The sequence below is a fragment of the Gadus morhua genome, chromosome 15 (assembly GCF_902167405.1).
Source record: "Gadus morhua chromosome 15, gadMor3.0, whole genome shotgun sequence".
Lineage (NCBI taxonomy): Eukaryota > Metazoa > Chordata > Actinopteri > Gadiformes > Gadidae > Gadus > Gadus morhua.
Genome location: NC_044062.1, coordinates 7,376,566 through 7,401,184, shown reverse-complemented (window position 1 = coordinate 7,401,184; position 24,619 = coordinate 7,376,566). Strand labels below are relative to the sequence as shown.

The window sequence follows — 24,619 nt, the reverse complement described above, 5'->3', positions numbered from 1 at the left end:
AGCTCTGTCTCTAAGATTTTCTGAATTATTCATCAGGAACTAATAAATCATCTGTAAAATTGGAATCTGTGATGCAGCAGAAAGACTTAAATTCAATAAAATCTTTATGAAATGAAATTTAATTTAATTGAAAGTCAATATGTGATCTTATATTTACAAAGTATTGGCTAGTGTTAAAGCATAGGGCCAAGTGCTTAAAATCCTAGTTTGTGTGTATGTGTGTGTGTGTGTGTGACAGCTAAAGGAAGGAGACAGTGTGTTTTGGGGAGACAAACACTGTCGTCTCAGTGCCTGCAGGATTCAGTTACCTCCCATCAGCGGGCCTGTACCAAGCTTGACTTGTGTGAGAGAGATGTATTCGGTGCTGCCTTTGGTGTTTTCATTTAGACTCATCGATGTCTGAGCTTGTGAAAGGATGACCTCACCACTGGATCGACAGCTAAAAACAAATATATAGAAATCTATCTAGAAAGAAAAGGGAGAGACAGAAGCCGTGTCTCACAGCCCAACAACCTGCGGCTAGCCATCTCTTAACTACATCTTAACACTCTCTCACTCTGTCTCCCTCTCTCTCTGTCTCCCTCTTTCTCTCTCTCTCTCTGTCTCCCTCCCTCCCTCTCGCTTTCCATCTCGCTCTCTGTCTCCCTCCGCCTCTCTCTCCATCTATCTCTCAGCCTCTCCAGGTCACCCCCGCAGGGCAAGGAGCAACACTTACACGCCCTGTTGCAGGAGGAATTGAGGTTTTCCCCTCCAACGCTTTTATTAAAGCGTTTGGAAGGTAAAGACTGCCTATGTGCCCAGCGGCTCCAACTATAGTGTTACAGTGGGCAATAAAAAGCATATTTTCTTCCTGCACATCCAGGGGTTCTAACGGCATAGATTCCCTTATTCTGAAAACATGAACATCGTCGTACTAAAAGCCGCCATTACGTTTTTGCGATGCATATTGACACCCGCGATCGTGAGCCAATTCATCAGCAGCTACACGGGTAACTACCATTTATACCCTCACTTTTCTAACAAATCAATCGTCCCTCACTCGACTCCTGAGACCAGAGCTACACTTAACTGCACCGTTAATACTTTTGTTTCAGAATGAAAAACAGATAATCGACGCAGGGCTCGGATAATGTTTTTATCGTGACATTGCAGTTGCCGTTGTAATGTACAACATTTAAACAATAAAATGATGGCGCTCTGCAGACCTTATAACGACGAGAGAGAGGTTCACACAATATCCATCCAGCTCTGGTTCTAGCCTGGCTGCTAAGGGTGTCTGCCATGCCCGCTGGGTAAAAGATGATAGCACCGTGCCCGGACCTTTCCATCGTCCCCTTTATCAAGTGACTCATTGCAAACAGTGTGTGAAAGTGGGGGAGAGAAGGCGCACACACAAAAGACATCTGTCTCCCGCTTACTCATTAATTTTTCTCTGGGAAGAGGGGGAGAAACCACAGCACAACAAAAGAGCTCAACATTTTTTTCTTCATTCAATTTCTTCCATCAAATGAGCGTTGAAGGTGAGATTGTTTTTCTTTGGATGCCGGAGGGGAGATGGTGGGGGGAGGTGAGAGCGGTAAAAAGCGAAGGAGGATGTGTGCTACCTGCAGGGCGATGTTGTCCCAAACAGCATAGCTACGAGGATCACAGCGCAGCCGTAATGTAGGGCAGAAGCCAACCCCCCATCCACCACCACCTCCTCCACCTCCACCACCTCCAACTCCACCTCCGGCTCCATCTCCATCTCCACGGTTACCTTCAGTAGCCCTGTACTGCCACTTCAACCGCTGTGTTCAAACGGAGATCTGATAAGGCTTCCCAGACTGAAAAAAATGTCTCAAACATGAAATGGTTTATGAAGGTAGCATTCCCATACCTCGTGTCCTGTGGGCTTGTATCCACACCACTGGATGGATCTGGACCACTGGACCAGTCCGGTGGTCATTCTGTGTGAATTGCCTTTAAAAAGTATAAACAAATACTACAATATGGCATCGAATAAACATGGCAGTTTCTAAGATGATTGGGATTTTTGCCAAACATTACAAACCCTGGTGGGTGGAAATAACTCAAAAAGTGTTTTTTAAATGATAGCTGTTTAATATAACTATGAACTAACTTTAAAAAAAAAAAGGGGGGCAATTAATCAAAAACTTGAGTAATCAATGGGACGTCTGGTTTAGCTTCAGCTCCGTAATTACAGCAATCGTGGATCCCTTCTTGGAGGTTCCTGCTGCTGACTTTTCAATGGGATGTATGGGATCAAAACCGACTCTTAGTCTACCATCCTCTAAAAGGTATTACATTGGAAAACATCTCGATTCACCCCGGTGTGATATGGCCGACTAAACATGGGGAATGAAGCAGAAATAAACAACCATACACACCGAATATTTGCTATTTGAGCTACGTTAAACCCACGTTGGCTAACAAATCCAATTCCACATTCAACTCAGTAGCAACCTCGGCCCAGGGGAGTCTGGCACAAGACAGTGGGCGTAGTATAATGTAGCGGAGTGGTCAAACAAGACTGCATTAGCTTTTCCTGCTCTGCATTGGGACTCAGACTCAGGAACATTTAAATAAGGAATTGGCAGTGGTCCACCCTGGCGCAGGACCAACCGCACATTAAGGTGATGTACGTCTCTGTGGGCAGTGCGGGCATGCTGAAGATGGTCCAGCTCAACGTCTCAGAAGGATAGGCCTAGCCCCCTGACCCAACGCCATTGAGGGGAGTTCCCCCTTCCAGGGAGAGGCAGACTGTGTCGCTGCACTCTCGTTCCTATGAGCGTGGCTCGCGGGGGTACAATAGAACGAGAACCAGGGTAATAGACAGCAGGTGAGCCTTGTGCTCACCAACTCTGTCCTCTTCATCTTGCAGACAAGCACACCTTAGGGTGCAGTTCGCGGTTGATGTTATTTTAGTTCGGTTCTGCCGTTGCAGGATGCAGGTCGGGCAGGAGAAATGAGTAAGGAATAAGGAATGAGTAACAGCTTCCCTCTGTAACCAGACCCCTGTGATTAATATTTTCACACCTCCGCGGTTATTAAAATGCATTTTTCTCTCAGGGCTCCTCATGACTGTATACTATAAGCTGTAATGTGTTCTGAGGTAAATCGTCCTCAATGTTGTGTCGTCTATTGGCAACTTCCTGGTGTCCTCAATGCTGATAATTATCAACCTATAACCATATCATATCAACCATAACCATAAACAAAAGGGCCTAAGGGAATATTTGAATGGGAAAGTTATGTGTTCAGGGTCTACTTCGGAAGCAGAGGACACACATTCGTTAATATTGAAAGTGGCTTATATCTGGGCACCTTATGAAAAGGTTTCTGCGCTTGGTGCCTGAGGTCGATTAGTTCTAACGCCCATTCATGGTACATTGGACGGGAAAAAAAAGCATTGCTGCCCTGAGTGGCTTCAGCCTTCGTTCTGTGTAGAGATATAAAGGCAATTCATTTTATCTATACATTCAGGCTCGGGTTATAAGTTCACCCATTTCAGAAGCTTGGTCGATATTTCAATTGAAAAAAAAGGGCTTAAAACAATTCCAAATGGATTTTGTTTTCCACCTGACCCTGGATCAGTGGATTTTATTTTACAAATTGAATCAGGGCCCTAAGGACGATGGCCAAACACTGTCTGACATTTAAGCCACTAAACCACTCTTTTAGAGAGCGTAGCAGCAAATAAAACCAAAGCACAGAGGATCGGATCCTGGGTCTGCCACTCTGTGGCGCCGTAAAGGCAAAGACACATTTTACCTTCGGGATCAATTGTGTTTATCTTATCTCATCAAGTTTAACCTCTTTGTCTTTGTCCCTGCTGCCCTCCCCACAAACAACCTCTAATTCAGCAGTACACCCAGAGAACACCAACTAGAGCCACTAGTCTCTGCCCAACCGCAGTCCAACCGATGGTAAACGTTACTGCTTGAGCGGGTACAGCATGGAATATGTACAGATGTGCACAGAGCCATGTTTGGTTTCCTGTAAGCGTCATTACTTATAATGGAGCTATATACGGCGCCGCCGCTCCACTTAAATGAAGAGGATCCAGAGATATTTATGTCCTTGATCATTGTTAGGATAGTAGAAGAGACTTATAAACCCTCGACATGGTAGATTTGAATCCAATATATGTGACTAAATGTATGAAATACGGTTCTACATTTTCAGACAGAATTATTCGGCCTTACATAATGGACGCCGCTGGCTTATTAATAGTAGTTTAGTGACTGGTGGAGAGAATGTATTCCAAACCCAACCACCCTCCAGTATTATAATGGTGTTGCTATTCCCCTTTATAATTGATTTAGTCTCTGTGTCACTTACTTACATTGACATTTTGAGCTGACATTTTGTGCTGACTTTTAAAAAAGCTTGAAAATATTGGTAAACAAACGACTATTTTACCCATTTGAATCCAGCGAGATGATCATCTCGAAAAACCGGTTCCTATAGTCACAAACTAAGAAGTAAATAGATAAAGACTGTAGAAGGGATATATTCATCTCTGTGTTGTGTGTGTTTGTGCGTCATTGTTTTCCCACACCACTACTGGATACGTATTCATTTATTTATATTCATATAACACATTTGTCATGAATTTTCTGGCTGAATTAACATGGCTGAAGTAAAATGTCAACGTTTCCACACCCCCACGTTCTGCACAAAGATGTGAACGTCCTGCTGCCTGTTGCCTGTTGACTCACTGCATTACACCCCACTCAGAGCCTCAAGATGCTGTTGATTAACAAAAGGTGGCCGTTTCCTTTGTTACTCTGCATTCAGGACGGCTGCATTAAAGCCATCAGGGACTCTGGGGTCCTCCGGGGAGAATAGCACACGTACACCCCCATCTAGGCCCTGTGTTCAATTAATCAGCGTCACGTAGGGACCGGGCGAAGGCTAAGAGGACATGTGCAAACAGAGGACTTGTCAAGGGTTTCCTCCGCTTAGATGGTTTGCAAATAAAGAACGAATGAATAATACATTTATAAAGAAATAGGTATTCACCAGGGTGAACAAAAACATCGCTTTTAATCAAAAGCAGCCGCACGGAACCGGGCGGACAGACGGACAGACGGACGGACGGACGGACGGACGGACGGACGGGCCGAGGAGCTGGCGGCGTTTTACAGCCATTGTAATGTTTTATATTAACAGTCCAAAATGATTTGGCGCGGTGCTTGATTGCGCGGGCTGTTAAAACAGTCAGTGTTTGAGCCCTGTCCAGAGCTGTTAGCAAAAGCCATTTCAGTAATACATGCTGCTTGATGAGGCCTGCTCTATCATATTATTATAATTAATGGGAAAGAGAATTTGTGGTTCCAAGAGAATTTGTGGTCAAAAATAGCTTTTTTTTTCTTTTTAATCAGCGGAAGAAATACAGTGTCAAGCTGGTGGCGATGAGTGCCAGAGTACAGTGTAATTATTATGTCATCGCGAACACAAGGTGAGATCGCAATGTTCTGCCGGAGTCCTCACCATCTAATGAAGGGTTCCTGGAAGTTTTAGAAAGTGCAAGAAAACTAGTTTATGTACCTGTTAATGTGCTACAGAATAGGGGGCAGCAAGTCTATCAGAGTAATAGCATATAGCAAATAGCACCCCCGTTTTAAGAAACAAGGACGTGCACAGTCCCTCAGAGTTTAACTTTGAATTGTTTAAAATAATCATCATACACATTTACCTTTAAATTATTCTCTAAGCTTTTAACACAATTTTAGTTTAATGAATTAAACAGATGTCGTCCATTTGAACCCTAAAATATCACAAACAGTTCTAAAAGAGATCGAAACGAAACCACACTTATTTCATTCAATGCAAAGTGCACAGAAAACCTGCAGATTCAACAACCTAATAATTACTCAATACAGCAACAAATAAAGTGTACTTTTGTCAGGAAATGCACATGCCTCACAAAGAATTTAACTTTGAATGTTTTACATTAACTATCATTCAGTTCTACCTTTCAATTATCAACGAACCTTTTGAAAAATGTTTGGTCAAAAGTGATGTGAAACGAGTCGTCCGTTTGGATGGTTCTCCGTGAGTCTCAGAAGGCGATGTGCACAGTGGAACACCCCTTTGGATTATCGTTCACGTGTGCTTCGTCAAAAAGTATTTTCCCACGCAGGGAGCTAAAGACGATATTTTCAACAACATTAAAACCCAGAGGAACCCCTTTAAGCCTGCCGAGGCTTGCTTCAAAACATCCTCACCTCATTATTCCTCTGCAACAACCTGAGAGTACCAGGCGTACATGAGTTCTCATCCATGTTGACTGTCAGAAGTTGAATGGATTTACCTTGAAGATGTTTTCTTCAATTGTATGAAAGTATTGCCCTCCTGTTATTGCGATTTTTAACACACTTTGGTGTATAAGTCTTACACTAATGATTTAATGTACTATCAAATCAACATCTATCTCAATTTTCAAATAGGCAACAAATTTGGCCCTTGATTTACTTTAATATTTTTTCCATTTGCAACCTCTAGAACCATATACAATCGACAACAGCAGACAGTACTGTTTTGAATGAGGTATACTTTACAATGATACATCACCTCCGTTCCTCTCCCCCCTACCTGCACATCTCTCCCCCCAATACAGACAGACACACTGGTTCTCAAACCCACCCCCCCCCCCCCCCCCCTGGGTCCCAGGGGAGATGGGGACCTCTTCCCATCCCCCCATCAGTTACACTCCTGATGGGAATATTTAAGGATGGGAAGCTTTAATGCCCCCATTTGTTTCCCTGCGGGTAATCGATAGTCGCAGGGCTACTGCTAATGTGATTTATGTGTCCTATTTCCGCTGTTATGCTTCATGTACAAATTGTCTCGGGTGATGTAAATACCCCCATCTATTCACCAGCCGCTGACACTGTCCGCTGCTGTGCCCATCTGATGCCATTAGTTTATGTTTGCGTTTTGTTTGAGTTGTTGTCGTCTTCTGTAAATTGCGTTGTGGTGGCTGTCGAGACATATGCTTGAAATGTCAGCCCGTTTGAATGTAAAATATGTTGATGACTCTGGTGGCGATTCTAATTAGTAGGTTTTTCTTTGTCATCTCGGTTATGGAACAACACCGAGAAATTAATGATGCAGACGCTCTGACTCTAGACCGTCAGCAGCGACGGAGACCTGAAATAATTTAATCAGCTTCTTCACGCGCACAGGCACAGAGATAGTTATTTTCACTACCTGGGGATATTATGGCCCTGCTCTGACCTTTTATAGAAATAATCATAAATTAACTGCACAATATCCCCAGTTTCTTCCATCTTTTAGTTTCCCTAACAAGAACTAGTACAATATCCAAAACAGTTCTGAAAAAGACTGAAACAAAAACAACACTTAGTTAATTCCATACAAAGTGAACAGAGAACCTGCAGACGATACAACCTAATAATTAAACAACACAGTAGCAAATAAAGTTCACGTTTGTTAGAATTAACAGTGCCACTAAACTAAGCCAGGAATTATTCTTTCCCCATTATTTGTCCTCCTACAATAGGAAGCAGGAAAATCCAACTCCGGCGTCTCAGCGTTTTTTTTGTGCACGGTTGTCTGTTTTGTGATGTAGGATCGGAGCTTACCATGCAGCCTCGAACCAAATAATTCACATCTTTTCACAATTCAAAATGTGACCCATTATTTCCATTTCTCAAGAAAACTCTTTAATACATCTTCTATTGCCTACCTTAACCTTTAGCTTCATATTGAGAGGGTTGCTTTGAAGGTCATTCCACAATAGTGGCTCTGTACAAATCTGAAAAGCAACCAAAATAAATAAACATGGAAGACAAATTCTACGAAACAAACCACTGCTTTCCCTAATGCTACGTTTCATAACAGCCTGAATTGGGTTGTTTGTGCAGACTCCTGCATCAGAGGATATTAAATTCCCCATTCCATAATACAATAGGATGCGGAGTGGCTCTACATGGTTGAATGTGGTGTTCAAGTGCTGAAAACAGTGCGAGCACGGCCTGCCACGGGCCCTCGCCTGGGGGGCCAAGGACAAAGGTGTGGGGGACAGTGAGAAGGCAGAGAGGGGGGGGGGGGGGGGAAGGATGAGGTTGAAGTAATAAGAAGCGGTTTCACAGTGATTTGGCCTGGCGGTAAGCTCTCCCGATGATTTCATCATGAAATTCAAGGGCAACCAACTCCAGAGGAAACTTATGTTGTAACTGTGGCCCTTACCCTGTATGACACGGACAGCAGCTTTAGCTTTAGTACATCGGTCGTTGAGTGTATGCCTGTGTATGATTTCTATGTAAGAAATGAAGACCGAATGAACAATGTTTAAAAACAGTTTTAAAACAATGAACCTTGTTTTTAATGCTAACATTATATGGTTATCTTAAAACATTCACTGAATCCAAAAATAAAAAAAAACGTTAAAATCAAATGGGACAGACAATTAGGTTCGCTCCAGATCCAAACTCAACTGGAAGTGGAAGTTCTGGTGATGTTACCCCTGTCTTAAGCTAGATAGTACATCATGAAGGGCATGTAAACAAGGTCATCAATAATAAATACGCTAGATGCCTCATGGGGTCTGGAGCGCATGGAAGGACGTATAGATCCGTATTAATGCACCCTTCCTGATTTCAGGGGGTGATTAGGAAGGAGTTTTCCTGCCACTGCTCCTTCCAATGTGCCTTGTCTGTGTTGTACCAAGCTCCCCGGGACTTCCATATGTATATGAGAAACTGATGCAAGGAGCAGATAAGCTTGTGTGTGTTGAGAGCAGCGTTTGGGGAACCTTTGAAGGGAATACATGACTAGGAATTCAATAGGCAATGCCTTAGTCACGCCTCGCAAACCACCAACCCACGTTTTCCTCTTCCCCTCCCAGCTGATATTTAAATAGGACCCGGCTACGGTTCACAATGTTTATAACTGACTTTCGGAGCAAACTGCATTCCGCTGGAGACCCGTCTCCGACATCATAAAAATGCCGCAAATCAAGCTCTGTGAAATATGGATGTTCTGGTAGGGAATCACAATTTTACTGATGCCGTCATTGAGACTGTGCATCATAATTTCTCTTTTAATTAGGGGCCCGTAAATATTGTGGAAAGCGTCAATAAGGAGGCGATATCATAGAAGCAGAGGCACACACAGGTCCCTCTCCCCCGCACCGAGACATGGTGCCTCCTTCTGAGAGGACAGTCACCTGAAGGCGTCAGACAGGCATCCATGATGGCAGCTGTCAGCGATCGACCCAATCGGTTGAAGGTGTCAGAAAAGGCCAAATCGACTAACTGAATAGAATAGCGCCAATCAATTAAAAATAACATATTTGTATTCAAATGACCCGTGGTTGGAAAAAAGGTAAAACCCACCATGGAGATGATCCACGACCTGTTTGGTGCGAAGGGGAAATGGATTAGGGGTAATTAGCCCACACCCGGAGGAGTAGACAATGTGCCTTATCCCCTCCCCCTCTTCCCGTCGGCGGTTAGTTTTCTTTCCGTCAATACAAACATCTGAATAAATCCTCCATCTCCCGTTCAGGAATTAACACATCACTCAGGAGAGGAACACACACAGCCTCCAACCCCCCTTCTCCCCCCCTCCCACCCCGTAACAGCGGGTTTTCTGGGCTGATTCGTTCATGTTACTCTTTTGCTCTCTCCCTCTTTCTCTCCGTCTCACTCTTAACAACCCCCCCCCACTTCTCTGCCCCCCCCCCCCCCCCCCCTCCCCATCTCTCCCTCTCAGCTTGGTCCCTGGTCTTCACCCCCCTGGTCTCCACCCCCCCCCCCCCCACCGCATCCCTCCCTGCTGGGTCCCTGGTCGCCACCCCCCCCCCCCCCCCCCCTGCTCTCCCCCCCTTCCCCCTCCCGTCTCTCCCTCCCACCTCGGTCCCTGATCTCCACCACCTCTGTGGATCGATCCAGAAGGCTCTCCTGTCAGAGGCAGCTTTTGTAGCGCCGTCTCCCTCCCTAAACTCCCGCTCAACCGCAGACAGCCTGCTGGGAGACAGACAGCCTGCTGGGAGACAGACAGCCTGCTGGGAGACTGACAGCCTGCTGGGAGACACGCTTTACTCCCCTTCCCCTCCCTTGGTACTGCCATCCGCCCGCCCCCTGGTTAATTATTGACTGTTTAATTATTTCATGCGTCTTGATTTTTCAACTCCAAACGCCAAAACATCTCCACCACTGGGAGGAGAAGGGGGAGAAGGAGGAGACGGAGGGCACGTTTCACAGGCTTCACCCCGCAGGAGGCGAGGAGGGGAGGAGGCGCGGTGGTGGGGAGCAAACAGCCTGCAACTCACAGAGGGGAATTAGCAGGCAAACACTGAACGCAGCAAAGACCACAAACAGACGCATGCAGGAGGCAGTACAGGAGAAAGTGGGGAAGAGAAGTCGCGCTTCTTTCTAAGATGTAAAAGGTTGGCTGCTTTTCCTCCTGGCTCCCTCCTCTCCCCTTCCTCCCCCATCCTCTGGATAAGTTCCTCTCTAACCCCCCCCCTCCTCTCTCTTTCTCTCCTCTCTCTACCCTCTCTCTCTCTCCCATCTCTCTCTCCCCCTCTCGCTCTCCCTCGCATCTCTCTCTCCCCTCTCTCTCTCTCTCCTCTCTCCCCCCTCTCCTCTCTCTCTCTCCTCTCTCTGACTCCCCCCTCTCTCTCTCTCCTCTCCCTCTCTCTCTCTCTCTCCCTCTGCAGCTGTGGTCGACTGAGCGTCACCAACAGCGAGTGCCTTTACTTCAGCGGCAGAGGGAAGAGGGAGAGGAGCAGAGATACGGGGAGCAGGGAGCAGGGAGTGAGCCCGAGAGAGAGGAGAGAGCCAGAGCAGGAAGAGAGGAGAAGACAGAAGCAGCCGCGATCCGGAGAGAGTCTGCTGCCTGAAGCGCCAAGAGCGGAGGACCTGTGACTTGGCTGCGGGTGCAGCAGTGAAGGGAGGGACGGAGACGGAGTGAGGGGAGAGAGGGGAGAGAGCGGAGCCTCTAGGAGAGGGGGGTCCGGGTTCTGGCACACCATGTTAGGAGGAGACGCAGGAGTGACCAGTGCCGGCGCTGTCCCTACCGACGCTGGCAGGGGCTCCTGAGAGGAGACCCAGGAGGGAGAGAGAGAGAGAGAGAGAGAGTACCAGGGAGGAGAGAGAGAGAGAGAGAGAGAGAGAGAGAGAGAGAGAGAGAGAGAGAGAGAGAGAGAGAGAGAGCGAGAGAGAGAGAGAAAAAGAGAGTACCAGGGAGGAGAGAGAGAGAGAGAGAGAGAGAGAGAGAGAGAGAGAGAGAGAGAGCGAGAGAGAGAGAGAGAGAGAGGGGGAATAGCTACAGCGATGATTTCACAACGGGGGCAGCCTTTTACACCAATCCAAGGAGACAGCTGAAACCTTCACACGCACTTGCGCACACACACGCAAACAGACACGCACGCACGCACGCACACACTCGCGTCGCGCATGCGATAAACACACACACACGTGCTCGTTATTGTTTCGCTTTTTTTTTTTTTCTAATGGCACATAAGAGTACACAACTTCAACACTGACAGACACAAGCTTTCACCCCGCACACACACAAACAGCGACAGAGGTTTAAATCCACAGACCCACACAGAGCGGAAAGAAGAGTACGGAACGGCAAATGCTGCATTTCCCTGTTGATGGATATCTGAAGACGGAGGGGAAAACTTCTCCGTAGGAATACCTCGGTCTGATTTTCTGCGGGACCGAATGCAGAGATTTCCTTCGCCCTCCTTAAAATAACTTTAGCACTTGGCGGACACGGAGTTGGGGTTTAAGACCGCTTCGTAAGCACAACACCCAGTAACCTCTATCCGTTAATACCCTTGCTCTGAATCAGCCCCGAGAAGTAAGTGGATTATATTTTTGGGGGCGATTTCTTTTTTGCATTCCACTTTAGCATGAAGGAATTCTTTTTTTTCCCCGGCTGGATTTACGTGTGTCAGAGAGGAGAGGATCTGCCGGCTTCTCTCTCTTCCTGTGCCATGGATTACAGATGGGCTTTGTGATTTCCCACCGCAGTCTCATGGATGATCTCTCCTCGCTCACCGTCTTTAGGATCAAGTACAAAGAGGGACACAAGTGAGTATCCAGCCCCTTATTTCGTCCCTTTCATCTACAAATCACGAGCTAGAATGAAAACAATGGTTTTAAGAAAAAGAGACCAGAAAACATAATTGGCTTTGGGAGTAAAATACTCTGCAGTGTTGAATTTGTGAGTAAAGTGACTGATCCAGCGATGGCATGTGACACGTCGCAAATCATTAAATCTCTGTTAGATATAGGACGTTGTAGCCTACTGTACTGTTGAATTATCCGACTAAATCAGAGTTCCTGTCTGCTCAGCAGGTGGCTTCGTCGCGCGCTGAGATTGATTGAAGTGATCTGTGTGAATCCCATTAGTGCGACTTGAAAACCAGCCAAGGCAGGAGTAATGGGGAGGACCACCACTGTCACACGCCGCTAACGGATCAGCCCCCCCGCCGGACAAACGACACACTCTGACCTTGGTCGACAAAAAAAAATACCGAGCTAAGCTCCCTCCCCGCCCCTCCCCCCTCCTCCTCCTCCCCTACGCCCCTCCTCCCCAGCCCCCCACCCACCAACCCCCCTCGCTTCCCCACGCAAGCATGGTCCCGCCGCCCCCCACCAACAAGCCCCACGTGTGTCTCTCCACCATCCTGATCATGAGCAGCATGGCCCTGATCGACGCCTACCTGGTAGAGCAGAACCACGGGCCGCGCAAGATCGGCATCTGCATCATGGTGATCGTGGGGGACATCTGCTTCCTGATCGTGCTGCGCTACGTGGCCGTGTGGGTGGGCGCCGAGGTGCGCACCGCCAAGCGCGGCTACGCCATGGTGCTCTGGTTCCTCTACATCTTCGTGCTGGAGATCAAGGTGTACTTTGTGTACCAGAACTACAAGGCGGACCGGAAGAGCCTGGACGCGCTGGCCCGGAAGGCGCTGACCCTTCTGCTCTCCATCTGCATCCCCGTGCTGTTCGTGGTGCTGGTGGCCATCGACCACATGGAGTACGTGCGCAACTTCAAGAAGAGGGAGGAGATCCGCAACCGCCTGTTCTGGGTGGTGGTGGACCTGCTGGACATCCTGGACATCCAGGCCAACCTGTGGGAGCCCCAGAAGAAGGGCCTGCCGCTGTGGGCCGAGGGCCTGATGTTCTTCTACTGCTACATCCTGCTGCTGGTGCTGCCCTGCGTGTCCCTGAGCGAGATCAGCATGCAGGGCATCAACATCGTGCCGCACAAGATGCTGCTGTACCCCATCCTGAGCCTGGTCACCATCAACGTCATCACGCTGTTCATCCGCGGCGGGAACATGCTGCTGTACCGGGACGCCCGCGTCTCGGGCATCCTGATCGGGAAGAACGTGCTGGCCATCATACTGAAGACCTGCAGCTTCGTGCAGTACCGGCGGCAGATGCTCAGCGCGCCCCCGGCCTTCGGGGTGGAGCTGCAGAAGAACTCGGCGGCCGCCTCCCACCACCACCACGCCGCCCGCCACCCGTCCCCGTCCCTGCCCCAGGTGGTGATGCAGGACCAGACGCCTCTGCCCGAGGTGACCACCACGTGTGAGCACACATGACGGCGGGGTGCGGCGCCGGGCGACGAGGCGACGTCTGATTGGACGCGCGGCGGCAGCAGCCCCAGGGGGACGGGAAGGGCCCAAGGGTTGGAGGTTGAGGGCGGGGGTGAGGAGAAGGGCGAGACGGACGTCTCCGGTACACAGTAGAGCCGGGGTCTCGGTTCAGGCTCCGTGGCACACACACACTCGTCGTGACATTGCAGAGCCAGGAGCAGGGACGTACCGAAACGGTGGTCATGGTGCCGATTACAGAATCACTTGTGACTTTGTTGAAACATTTACCCCCCCCAGTTAGTTGAGTTGATGTGTATTTTTGCTAATTATGGAAGAAACGACACAACAAAAAAAACACCTAAAGAGGCCACCAGGCTAGAGTCTATTTTTCAACTGTGTGTATTGCATTGTAAGCCTAAACTAAAAGCGTTTGATGTACTGTGCTTTCTTTATGCTCAAACTTTGTCTTCAAGTAGTTGAAGGCTTTACGGTATTAAAATATGAAGCAAAAAAAAACGATGACGACAAGGTAAAAGTGACAAACAAGTAAAAAATATATAAAATGAGCTCAGATTTCTCGTGAAGGAAAAATGTATTTTATATGTAAATCTTTGATAAAGTATTGTGTACAAGCACGCTTTCTTTGTGTTTTACTGGGAACTCCTGCATAGAGATAGGTGTTTAAACAACAGAATGACGATGAGAATGTTTTTTTATTTTTATGAAATTGACATCGAGGTCTCAACATTAACTTCAATAACAAAGAAAAATAGCCAAGGCCTTTTCTACTCTGCTGTAATCCATAATTGCAGGCTAATCGAATAGCCAGAGGGGTGCATCCGTGACGTTATTCTTCTGTGGCCTCAAACTTCTGTCCAGACTGCTTATTTGGAGCTCGATGAATGACGATGGGAGTTGAAGTGACACAACAAAGATAAACGTTTACTTCACTTGGTAGCACTGTTAAACATTGGGAGCCGGGTGAAACGACTGCAAAGGGAAAATATGCCTGACTGTGAATCTATGGGCTAGCGTGAGGTGCTATGAGGAAGGGGGTGCACTGCAGATGAATAAATTATTCCTGCATAGGGGGGAAAACAACCCTAGCATTAATTTAAAGGACTGCTAGCTAACGACTAGCCTTTGATGTTTATCCTTGTTTTATGCCGCCTATAAGTAAAGTGAAGTGCCACAATGTGAACATCGACACTTCCTCAGTATCAGACAAATCTGACTCTCTCTTGGCATCCTTTACCATGGCCATCTGTTGAGCCCCATCGCTTGGTTGGTGAATTGTGCGTTGTTAATTGTGGCTAAATTGTGAATTATAAACCATGTAACTATGGCACCAAATAATTGTGATAATGACAGAGCTTGACCTCATGTCACTGACATGCAAATGGAGTGGACCTGTTCATGTTGTTAGCTAATGATTCAGCCTAGTGTATGTAAAGAAGAAGATCTCAGGCAGAGACTGGTAGAAGCTTCTCCTTTGCTGTAAGTGCAGCAGCCACAAATTGCCACCTTACTGTATCAGGAACCAAACGGTGACACTCACCGCTGTTGGAATAACTGATGTCCTTCCTTTCATACCTGTATATAGGCTCCGGTAAATGCAAGTAATTATGTGTTTCACAAAGCAAGAGGTTTCAATTATTGGTCCGATGATACAGACAGGAAAATCTTTTTGGCCTGAGACTTCAATTGATCGTTGGAAATGAAGTAATATGAAGAACCTTACCATTTTCTTTGCGGACAAAGGATATCAAGGTCTTTGATTTGAGGCGGCACTTATATATTGTATAGGGCTCTAAATCCATATATTTATATTCAGTCACCACTGTATGAATAGCTTCAGGGCAAGAAAATCTCCAACACATACCGGCGGTGCACGAAAAGTTGAGCAGTGCTGAAAGTTGAACACATTTGCCTTTCAGCGCTGAATTAGCATGTATTTAACATGTCGGCATAGCCTTCCTCTGTTGTGCTCTTCATCTACCTCCTCCCGCTGCTGAATATATGCATGCCATGCTAATTGCAAAAGGTGCGTGTGTGTGACCTTGAAGTCCTATGTGCCTCCCTGCATTCTCCTATAGTCATCTGGGAAAACCCCCCCCTCCTCTCCACTCGCCCCTCACTCCCTCTGCAACTCTGACTGCTGGGTACAGAAGATGGATGGGTGGACTGAGGATGCTTTGGAAGATGTGGGTTCAATCCCCTCCTGGTTGTACTGGAGAACATCGCGGGGCTTGCAGAAATACTGACGGCGCGACTGCACACTCGGGACCTAGTCTAGAAAGTCTAGGATCCCTGGCGCAGGACTTACAAGTTTGAGGCGACAGGCGCGGAAAGCTCACATGTTCATCTCCAGACAGAAGTAAGGCTGGTCTGAAAACCGTGACGGTGTGAGTGCTGGAGCTGTGATGGTGGAAAGCAGGTCGTGTTGGAGTCAACACCGCCCACGCACGCTGCTTCATCCTCCACCGTTCGCCCTAATTGGTTCTGATGACGGCAACAACAAAGTTTATGATTGGTATATATTTTGGAATTTGGAATTCGATCATTTGTTTTTCTAATCAGCGTCACTCATCTGCCCTGACTGCCTTCTTATAGGCACTGTGGGTATGATTTATGAGCTACGATTGGAGTATAATTTGTGAGGAATGCCATACCATCTGTCAGCCATGAGTGAAATGCTCTTTGAGGCTGTCTCTTCGGAGACGACTGCGCCTGCCTCGGTGCGAGACCATTTGTTTTCGATGGCTTCCGGCTTATTTCCGATCGGTTCAGTGCATCCATTTTACCTGTCAATCACAGGTGCGGGAACGCAACACTTCTGAATGGTGGGGGGAGGGAGTGGGTAGGGAGAGGTGGGAGGGTGGCTCGGGAGAGGAGCGGGGGGGAGGGGACTCTTGTTTTTGGTTGTTTAGTTTCAAAATCCTGCTCTCTTCCACCCCTTTCAGATCTGCCTTGTTGCAACCGTCAACCGTCACCGACAGCAGCTTTCAACATTTCACACATTTCCCAATAAACTCATCGCAGGTTTTCCCCTTGATATACATTTCCGGGCTCAAACCCCCATGAGGAACACTGCTTTCTTTGTGCTCTGTGTATATACAACCGACAGTTAAGATGTGTCGTTCTTTTGACCTGCTTGGAACACGGCTGTGAATTCAATCAATTAAAATGCGCTATTTCGGCATTTAGAAAAATCACACCCACGCAGCACACTCGTTACACTGCTGTTAGAAGTCTCAGTGTTTTACTGCATGCATGTTGCATATTCAGTTCAACATTCACTTCAATCAACAACTTGCTTCTCCCTTAACCCATATTGTTTCTACATTTCCTAAAAATACATCAGTGGTAATTGTCGACGTCACACCTGATACGTCACATGCCGTCAGATATGAGGTCATGACCTCTTGACCTGCCACGGTGAAATATGTTGATCATTGCTTATCTCTGTCCCAATCCGAAATCAATAAGATTTACAGTGTATGATTGAAGATGGCTTTCAAAGCCATTGATGTGGATTTGGCATTGACATGCACTGTTGCTCAGCAACCCATTCCAGTTTGCCTGAACTTATTCTACCAAATTTAAATTTAGAGGCATTGCCAATAAAAAAAAACGGCATAAACCGATGTACTCTCACTTTCCCAGCGCTGCATTTCGAGCAAACCCTCGAGCCGTCATGGAATGAGATTCGGCGTGTGGGACGGGTTTCAATCCAGGGGTTTCCTGCCCTATTTTGTGGGACACCGGGGGTACTGGGCGACGTCTCTCTTAACTCGAACAACAACGAGAAACACCAGAAAAAATAACTGCAAATATTTACCCAGCACGTCTCTCACCTGCTGATTATCTCAGTTTACATCCGGTAAACAAAAGCTTGATCCCTCATGATAATAAACACTCAAATGGCTCATCTGCAGACTTAAACGTGCCAGGGTTGTTTATCCTCGGAGGGGGGCAACCCTCCTCCCCCCCACCCCTCCAGCAGCCACAAGTGTGCCTCTCTGGCGGCACGCCAACCCAATCTGCAGCCACCACCACCTACCCTCTCCCGGATGAATGTTGCATTCATCCAGGCCTCACTTTTCCTTTTTTCTCCCCGCGCCTCGCACTCTAGAATGTTAATAAACGAGGGAGTGTGTGTGTGGGGGGGGGGGGGGGGGGGGTGTAGGGAGACCAGGACTCAGAGCCACGGTGTAGTCGGGGTCTGACCTTCCAGCACACTCCCACAGGGGCCACTACTGAGACCGGGCGCCACCAGACAGATCTTACCACGCATGGCTGATTCGAAAGGAACAAGGCAAGAGTATATTAATAGATAAATAGATCAATAAAGATGCAGGTTTTTGTATCATGGGATTTGGTTTTTTCTTGTATAATGACAGATGTCGTGGAGTCAGTCGCCATTGGGTTTGTAGTACTCCTCGCTTGAAACCTTTTAACAATGTAGACCACTGCTTTTGACTTTTAAATTGGCATGGATGATGACCGAGGATGACCGATGACAACAATCATAGTGTACAGAGTGTAAAAAAATGATTGGATCAGCGACTGGTGCTTTTCAGCAGCATTGTAACCCCTGTTTATATACTCTTTGCCAAAATGTTGGAAAGGCAGAAGCTGAGGACATAAAAGGGAGCACTTTAACCGTTGTAAAGCAGTGAACAGTGGAGCCACGCCAAGTGTGGACCAACACTTTTATGTGCATTAAGCTAAAATCATCTCACACTGTTTTCCTGATGAATAGCACTTGAGGGAATTCAACCTCGAGTATTTCATTTACATTAATTGCGGGGTACAACTTAGTACCCCATACGCTCAGTGCTTGAAAGAGACGAAAGGATTCATCAAGTGTGTCAGGTGGCGAGACAGTAACCCCTGAGACAAGGGAGTATTCTGGGTCCTCTTCAAACAAACAGCGCTAGCTGATTATCAATAATTCACCTTAGCTTGGCCCTCGTTGTCCTTGGAAACGCACATAACCGCTACCAGACCATAATTGTTTACCTAATTGAAAATAAATAAATGAAAAAGGCATTTCAAAACACACGCATCACCAGCAACATAAACCAGTTAGCCTTAGTAGCTCACTTGCTCTCAGAAGGCAGGGGTTCAATATTAAACCGCGCCTGTTTAATGAGAACTGATGCCCCATAAAGCCGTGACCTTGTTCCTACAGCCGACAGCGTGTTGTATACCACCGCGGTTCGCCCAGCCACCTGCAGGCTCGCGGGTTCAAATCCCATGTCGTTAGCCTCATGGCATAATCGCCTTAGTCATATTTTAAGGTTCATCTTGTATTTAACGTCAAAAAAGCCAAAGTCAAATAGATGAATCATGGAATATGAAAGGCACTCTGGTTGGCTTAGGACATAGCCAATGATGCAGAGTGAATCAGCAGCATTAGGAGAGTGGATTCAAGTTAGATATCACAATTTGGCTAAAATATGACTAAGGCAATTATCCTATGAGGCGATAAGCCTCATAGCGATATACAACACAACAATCGTCAGAGGGGTTTCTTGTGTATCGACCTGCTCTGGTATTCCCTTCCCATCACAAACACACACAGAAAACAGCCAGCTTACACCAGGAGGATCAGGGAGGGTCTTTGCTTGAGGTTCTGTGTTGCTGCTGCCAGATATTGTTGCCTTGGCTGGATAAGTCAACGACAGAGGGCCCACAGGCATGAGGTGTGATGACATTTAGAGTCATCCACGGCGGCTTCCCGGGAGAGACAGGGTTACCCATGCACACACGCATCTGTGCTTTGTTTAGCATCTTTGTTTACACCTATTGTCTGCTGGGATGTAGGCTCTGGAAAGCCAACAACATCGGGCATCATACCACCATACCGCGACGCTCTGTATGGCGGTATGACGGTATTTACTCCTTAAACAATGTTTACTGGGACCTCGTTGCGTTACAGCAGTTTGTACGTTGTGTGACAAATTATTTTTTGGAAGGACTACAAAGCAACACGCAGAAATGTTGAACGTGTATACATGTTTAAATCACATCTAGGGCATTTAGCAGACGCTTCTATCCAAAGCGACTTACAATAAGTACATTTGTCAGAAGAAAGAGAAACAATATATCGCTTTCGGTACAGAAAGGATGTTCGTAGAACCAAGTGCCAAGCTCTAACAATCGTTAGGTTAACCCGTTCCCAATACAAAACAAAGATAGCTAGGATAGAAGCACTATTTTGAAGTACATCATAGCAAATGATTGGTGTACCTTGTAAGTAGGTATACCACCGTATTGCTGCTCATCAGCAGTACGGTGGGAGGGTGCCGGTCATTAGAGTGACTTTTTAATGTGATGGGGAATGGTCAAAAGGTGCATCAGATGGTTGTAAATTACTGTGATGTATAACGCCAGACAGCTAGGAGGGTGTGGATAAACTACCCTGAGAACGCAGCAGCCAATTCTCTGCTGTGTGAATGTGTGTGTGAGTGTGTGTGTGTGTGTATGTGTGTGTGTTTGTGTGTGTGTGTGTGTGTGTGTGTGGGTGAGGAGGGGGCAGAGTTTCTTAGCAGTTAATAACCATCAAGGGTGGTGTGTATGTGTGTGTGTACGTGTGAACTTATTGGAGCGAGTGTGTGAATGTGCGCATCATTGTGTGTGCCTGTGTCTATATGTATATGTTAGACTGTGTGTGTTTGTGTGTGTGTACGTACATATGTGCCTGGGTGTGTGCGTTTATCTGTGTGCACCTGTGTTTGTACGTACATGCAAGTGAGACTGTGTTTGTGTGTTTGTGTGTATGTATGTGTGTATAAGACTTTGCAAGTGTGTGTGTGTACGTAAGAGTGCCTGCATGTGTGTGCCTGCTTGTGTACGTACATGCACGTGAGACTTTGTGTGTGCGTGTGTAAGTACGTGCACTTGGGACTTTGTGTGTGCGTGTGTGTACGTACGTGCACGTGAGACTTTGTGTGTGTGTGCGTGTGTACATGCGTGCGTGTAAGACTTTGTGTGTGTGTGTGTGTGTGTGTGTGTGTGTGTGTGTGTGTGTGTGTGTGTGTGTGTGCACATACGTGCGTGTAAGGCTTGGTGTTTGTGTCTGTTTGTGCATAACAGTCCCTCTATACGTGCGCCTGTGTGTACGCGCACGTGCATATGCATGCACCTGCATGTGCCTGTGTCTGTGGAGGACAGCTTGGACATCGAAGAGCTTTTATAGATGGCGGCATTGAGCCGTGGCCACTGAGACCCAGGGAACAGAGGAGGGATGAGTCACGAGCTCCCCAAACAACCATTACCCCACCCTCCAGCACAGCGGCTGGGGAGAAACTGTTTAGCCAAGATAGGGAGCGACCAGGAGGACGTTCCCCTGTGGTTCCAGATTTCTGCGTCGGTATCGGTGGCGGTGCTGCTGCCCTGGCTTCTCTTTCTCCTCCTTGTTGTCTTAGCAGGAGGCTAGCGGGATTATTTATAAACTAATTAACGCTGGAACGTCTGATACAGGGGCCAACCGTAAGTAGCGGGACTTATTAAGCTGCCAGCTTCCAAACCCTGAAATAATACTGTTGATAACAGTAACAGTAATAATACTGTCGCGGCCGCAATTCCCACAAAGCTGAATATACTGGATGTTGCGGGCGGCAAGCCGGGTCTTTGCGGTAGGGGTGGGGGCGTTCGATAGCCACCTTTTCTACTCGCGTCGACACCCACATGACCTTGAGGACTTCATCATCTGATTGGAAAGCTCCTGTATTAGAAGCTAATTACAGGCAGGAGAGTACCTGGAGCAAAGAAGTAGCCAGAGGGACTCCGCCAGCGAGGAGACGATATGAAAGACTATGTGAAATCGTTCAAGGAGCCGGTGGAAGAGGGAGGCTGGTTGACGGTGTTGACGGTGGAGGATGATAGATGAATGAATAAATTAAATTTGGATGTATGATTATTTAAGATTTATTTTTATTAGCAACAAGGGGCAATTTTCGGAATTGTGTGTTTCAGCCCTTGATAGAATTTATTTTATTCAAAGCCTCTCTTATTCTCATACATTAGATGGCATGGGCGCACCATTAATAATGCATACACCTGTCTTACTTAACCTGTTTCAGTCATTTATTTATTCATAGAACACCCTTCATTAACCCTCAACACACCACACACATGTCAATCAAACAGAACCAAGGCTTACCATAATCAACTAATAATAACAGCACAGCCCTGTGACTCTGTAATTCAAACCAGTAGAAAATGTGTATTAACAGGGAGTTATTTAGGAGAGACACGCTGAACTTAAACAGCTGCCCTTTACGGTGTAATGAGATGAACCACCTCAAATCCTCAGCAGTAAATTAACATTAAGCTTTTATCCAAAGCGACTTACAATAAGTACTATTGCCAGGACGTTCAACATACAATAAGTGTATACATTAAGTGCGAGGACATGCAACATCAAATAAGTGCGTACATTAATTGCCAGTATGTACAATATACAATAAGTGTGCAAGAGGGGTGCGGGGAGGGGGGGGGGGGGTTGGGAGACTATGTAGAGTCTAGGTCAGGGGTCTCAAACTCGCGGCCCGGGGGCCAATTGAGGCCCGCGGGATGAAATATTGTGGCCCCCTACTTGACATCAAAGATTAATGTTAGTGCGGCCCGCACGTTGTTGTCAAACGCACATTTTTGCTGAGACGCTTGCCCCGCTTTTTTATCACTTGTGATAGGAAGACCAGATGTCCCGGTTTTGCCCGGACAGCCCCAATTTTGGGGTTAGTCCCGACAAAAGCCAAAGGACGCCAAACTATACCGGTTTCCACCAACCACTATGAAATGTCCCCTGTTGTCAGTGATTACATAGCCAACGTGATCTAATTATATCCCGATCATTAACTTAGATTGGGTCAGTTGTGCTACATTTTTTTGTCGAATACTTGATGTGGCCCAGCGGCCCCTAGGTAAGTTGAGTTTGAGAACCCTGGTCTAGGTGAAGTGCGTATATTACCGTAAGTGCCAGCAGTAGCAGCAGCATCAGTCGCAGTGCCAGCATCAGGTGACGTTGTTCCAGGCCTACGCCACATGTTGTGACACTAAACCCGTATTACGAGTGTCGTGTTCGCTGGTGTATTTCCGATACCGAAACCCTGTCGTTGACCTGACCAATCCCTGTGCAGGATGAGGCATAAATAACGTGGATTTTCCATTTTTTTATAGTTTTCTTTTTTTAACGTGGGTAAATCTTTTAATGCCGTGTGCTGGCAGAGGGAGACGCCCACGGCGCTAAATACAGTACAGGATTAAATTATATCGTGGCGAGCGGCTCCGAAACGGTGAGCTTATTCCTACACCTCATTCACAAAACGATAGGATACACGTTATTTAAATCAAAATGGAGCCCCCTATTCCAAGGTGTGTGCGCCGTATAGATGCAGCTCATGCTCCCACGTTATAGTTTTCCAGAATTTGTAAAATCAGTGGGGTAGGAAGTACTTGAAAGTCATACTTGAGTAAAAGTACAGAATCCTTAGTTGAAAGTAAATCCTTAGTTAAAAGGTTAAAGGAGTCGTATTTAGCTAATTATCTGGTTAATCGTTTCATTTGGAGGTTCTGCTGGAATGGGTTTACGTGCTTTAATGTTGAAAACATACCTCTGTATTCTCACCAAGCTCCTGGGTTCAACTTTTCTCAGAAACACTCGGTGTTGTGTGCGTGTGTGCTTGCACGTGCGTGTGCCTGCATGCGTGGGAGTGTGTGTGATCTCGAACTTTGAGTTTCAACAAAATCAATTATAGATTAAGGGCCTGAATTCTGGCGCAGCCCGGTGAATATTGCTCTGGATTCTAATTATTCCCAAAAGAGCCGCTTGTGTGATGTGGAAAAATCCTGCACGTATTCAAAAAGCTTAGGGAATATAAATAGCAAATCAATATCTCCAATCCCTTCATCTTCACACGGACTAGCGCCTGCTAGGTGGACGCTCTGCCTGCAGGAGCTAGATCATGTCTGTACTGTGGCTGAACTGAGACTGTACTGTGGCTGTAGCATTGGTGTGGTGCGTCGGTACGGTGGTTGAAGTGTGTCTGTACTGTAGATGTAGAATGGTTGTAGTGTAGGTCTGTACTGAGACTGCACTGTAGATGTTACGTGGTTGTTGTGTGTCTTTACTGTAGCTGTAGTGAGTCTGTACTCTTGCTGAACTGAGACTGTACTGTGGATGCAGCGTGGTTGTAGTACTTCTGTACGGTGCTTGAAGTGTGTCGGTATTGTGACTGTAGAGTGGTTGTAGTGCGTCTGTATGGTGGTTGAAGTGTGTCTGTAGTGTGGTTGTAGTTTGTCTGTGCTGCAGTTGTAGTGTGTCTGTGCTGTGGTTGTAGTGTGTCTGTAGTGTGGTTGTAGTGTATCTGTACTGAGACTGCAGTGTGCCTGTTCTGTGGATGTAGCGTGTCTGTACTGTGACTGCACTGAGACTATACTCTGGCTGTACTGAGACTGTACTGTGGATGTAATAGTATGTCCGTACTGCGGCTGTATTCTGGCTGCACTGAGTCATATTTTTCTGCTGAATGTGGCATCTTTTGTTTTAATGCATCGGAAACACAGCATTGCATTTCTGTAACACAACCCAATAAAAAGTGGGCCGTATGTGAGATGTCACTTTTAATGATAAATGTCTGCCACCGGTTAATTCACTAATGACAATAATGCTGAGGAACAAATAATGAACGTAAACGCCCGGCTGCTTTTTGCATGTTCACCGACACAGCTAAACATACGTTTGCTGTTCAAAACCACATGATCAGTCCTAATGAATTCACCAAGGGCCCAGAGACCAGATGTTGCCCGCTATCCTGCTGACACACTGGCAACACAGGGCCTCAGATTACTGTTTCAACAGTCAACACTCTCAAATACATATCATTTAGCTTTTATTGGAAGCAGCACATTGCAGTATAAGGGGCATATGGAAAAATGCAGCTCACACAGCTTTTCATTATTGATTTTTTTCTGTGTGTGATTTGCAGTTTGTAAAACTAAAAATTATTT

The 24,619-nt window shown here is 46.7% G+C and overlaps 1 protein-coding gene across 1 annotated transcript; it reads left to right on the top strand.

The window, feature by feature from the left end:
• Positions 1 to 12,607: 12,607 nt before the first annotated feature.
• On the top strand, positions 12,608 to 14,223 carry LOC115559520 (transmembrane protein 121). Its single transcript, XM_030378318.1, has one exon. It carries the CDS (start codon positions 12,629 to 12,631, stop codon positions 13,601 to 13,603), a length of 975 nt encoding a protein of 324 aa, XP_030234178.1. The 5' UTR covers positions 12,608 to 12,628; the 3' UTR covers positions 13,604 to 14,223.
• Positions 14,224 to 24,619: the final 10,396 nt, after the last annotated feature.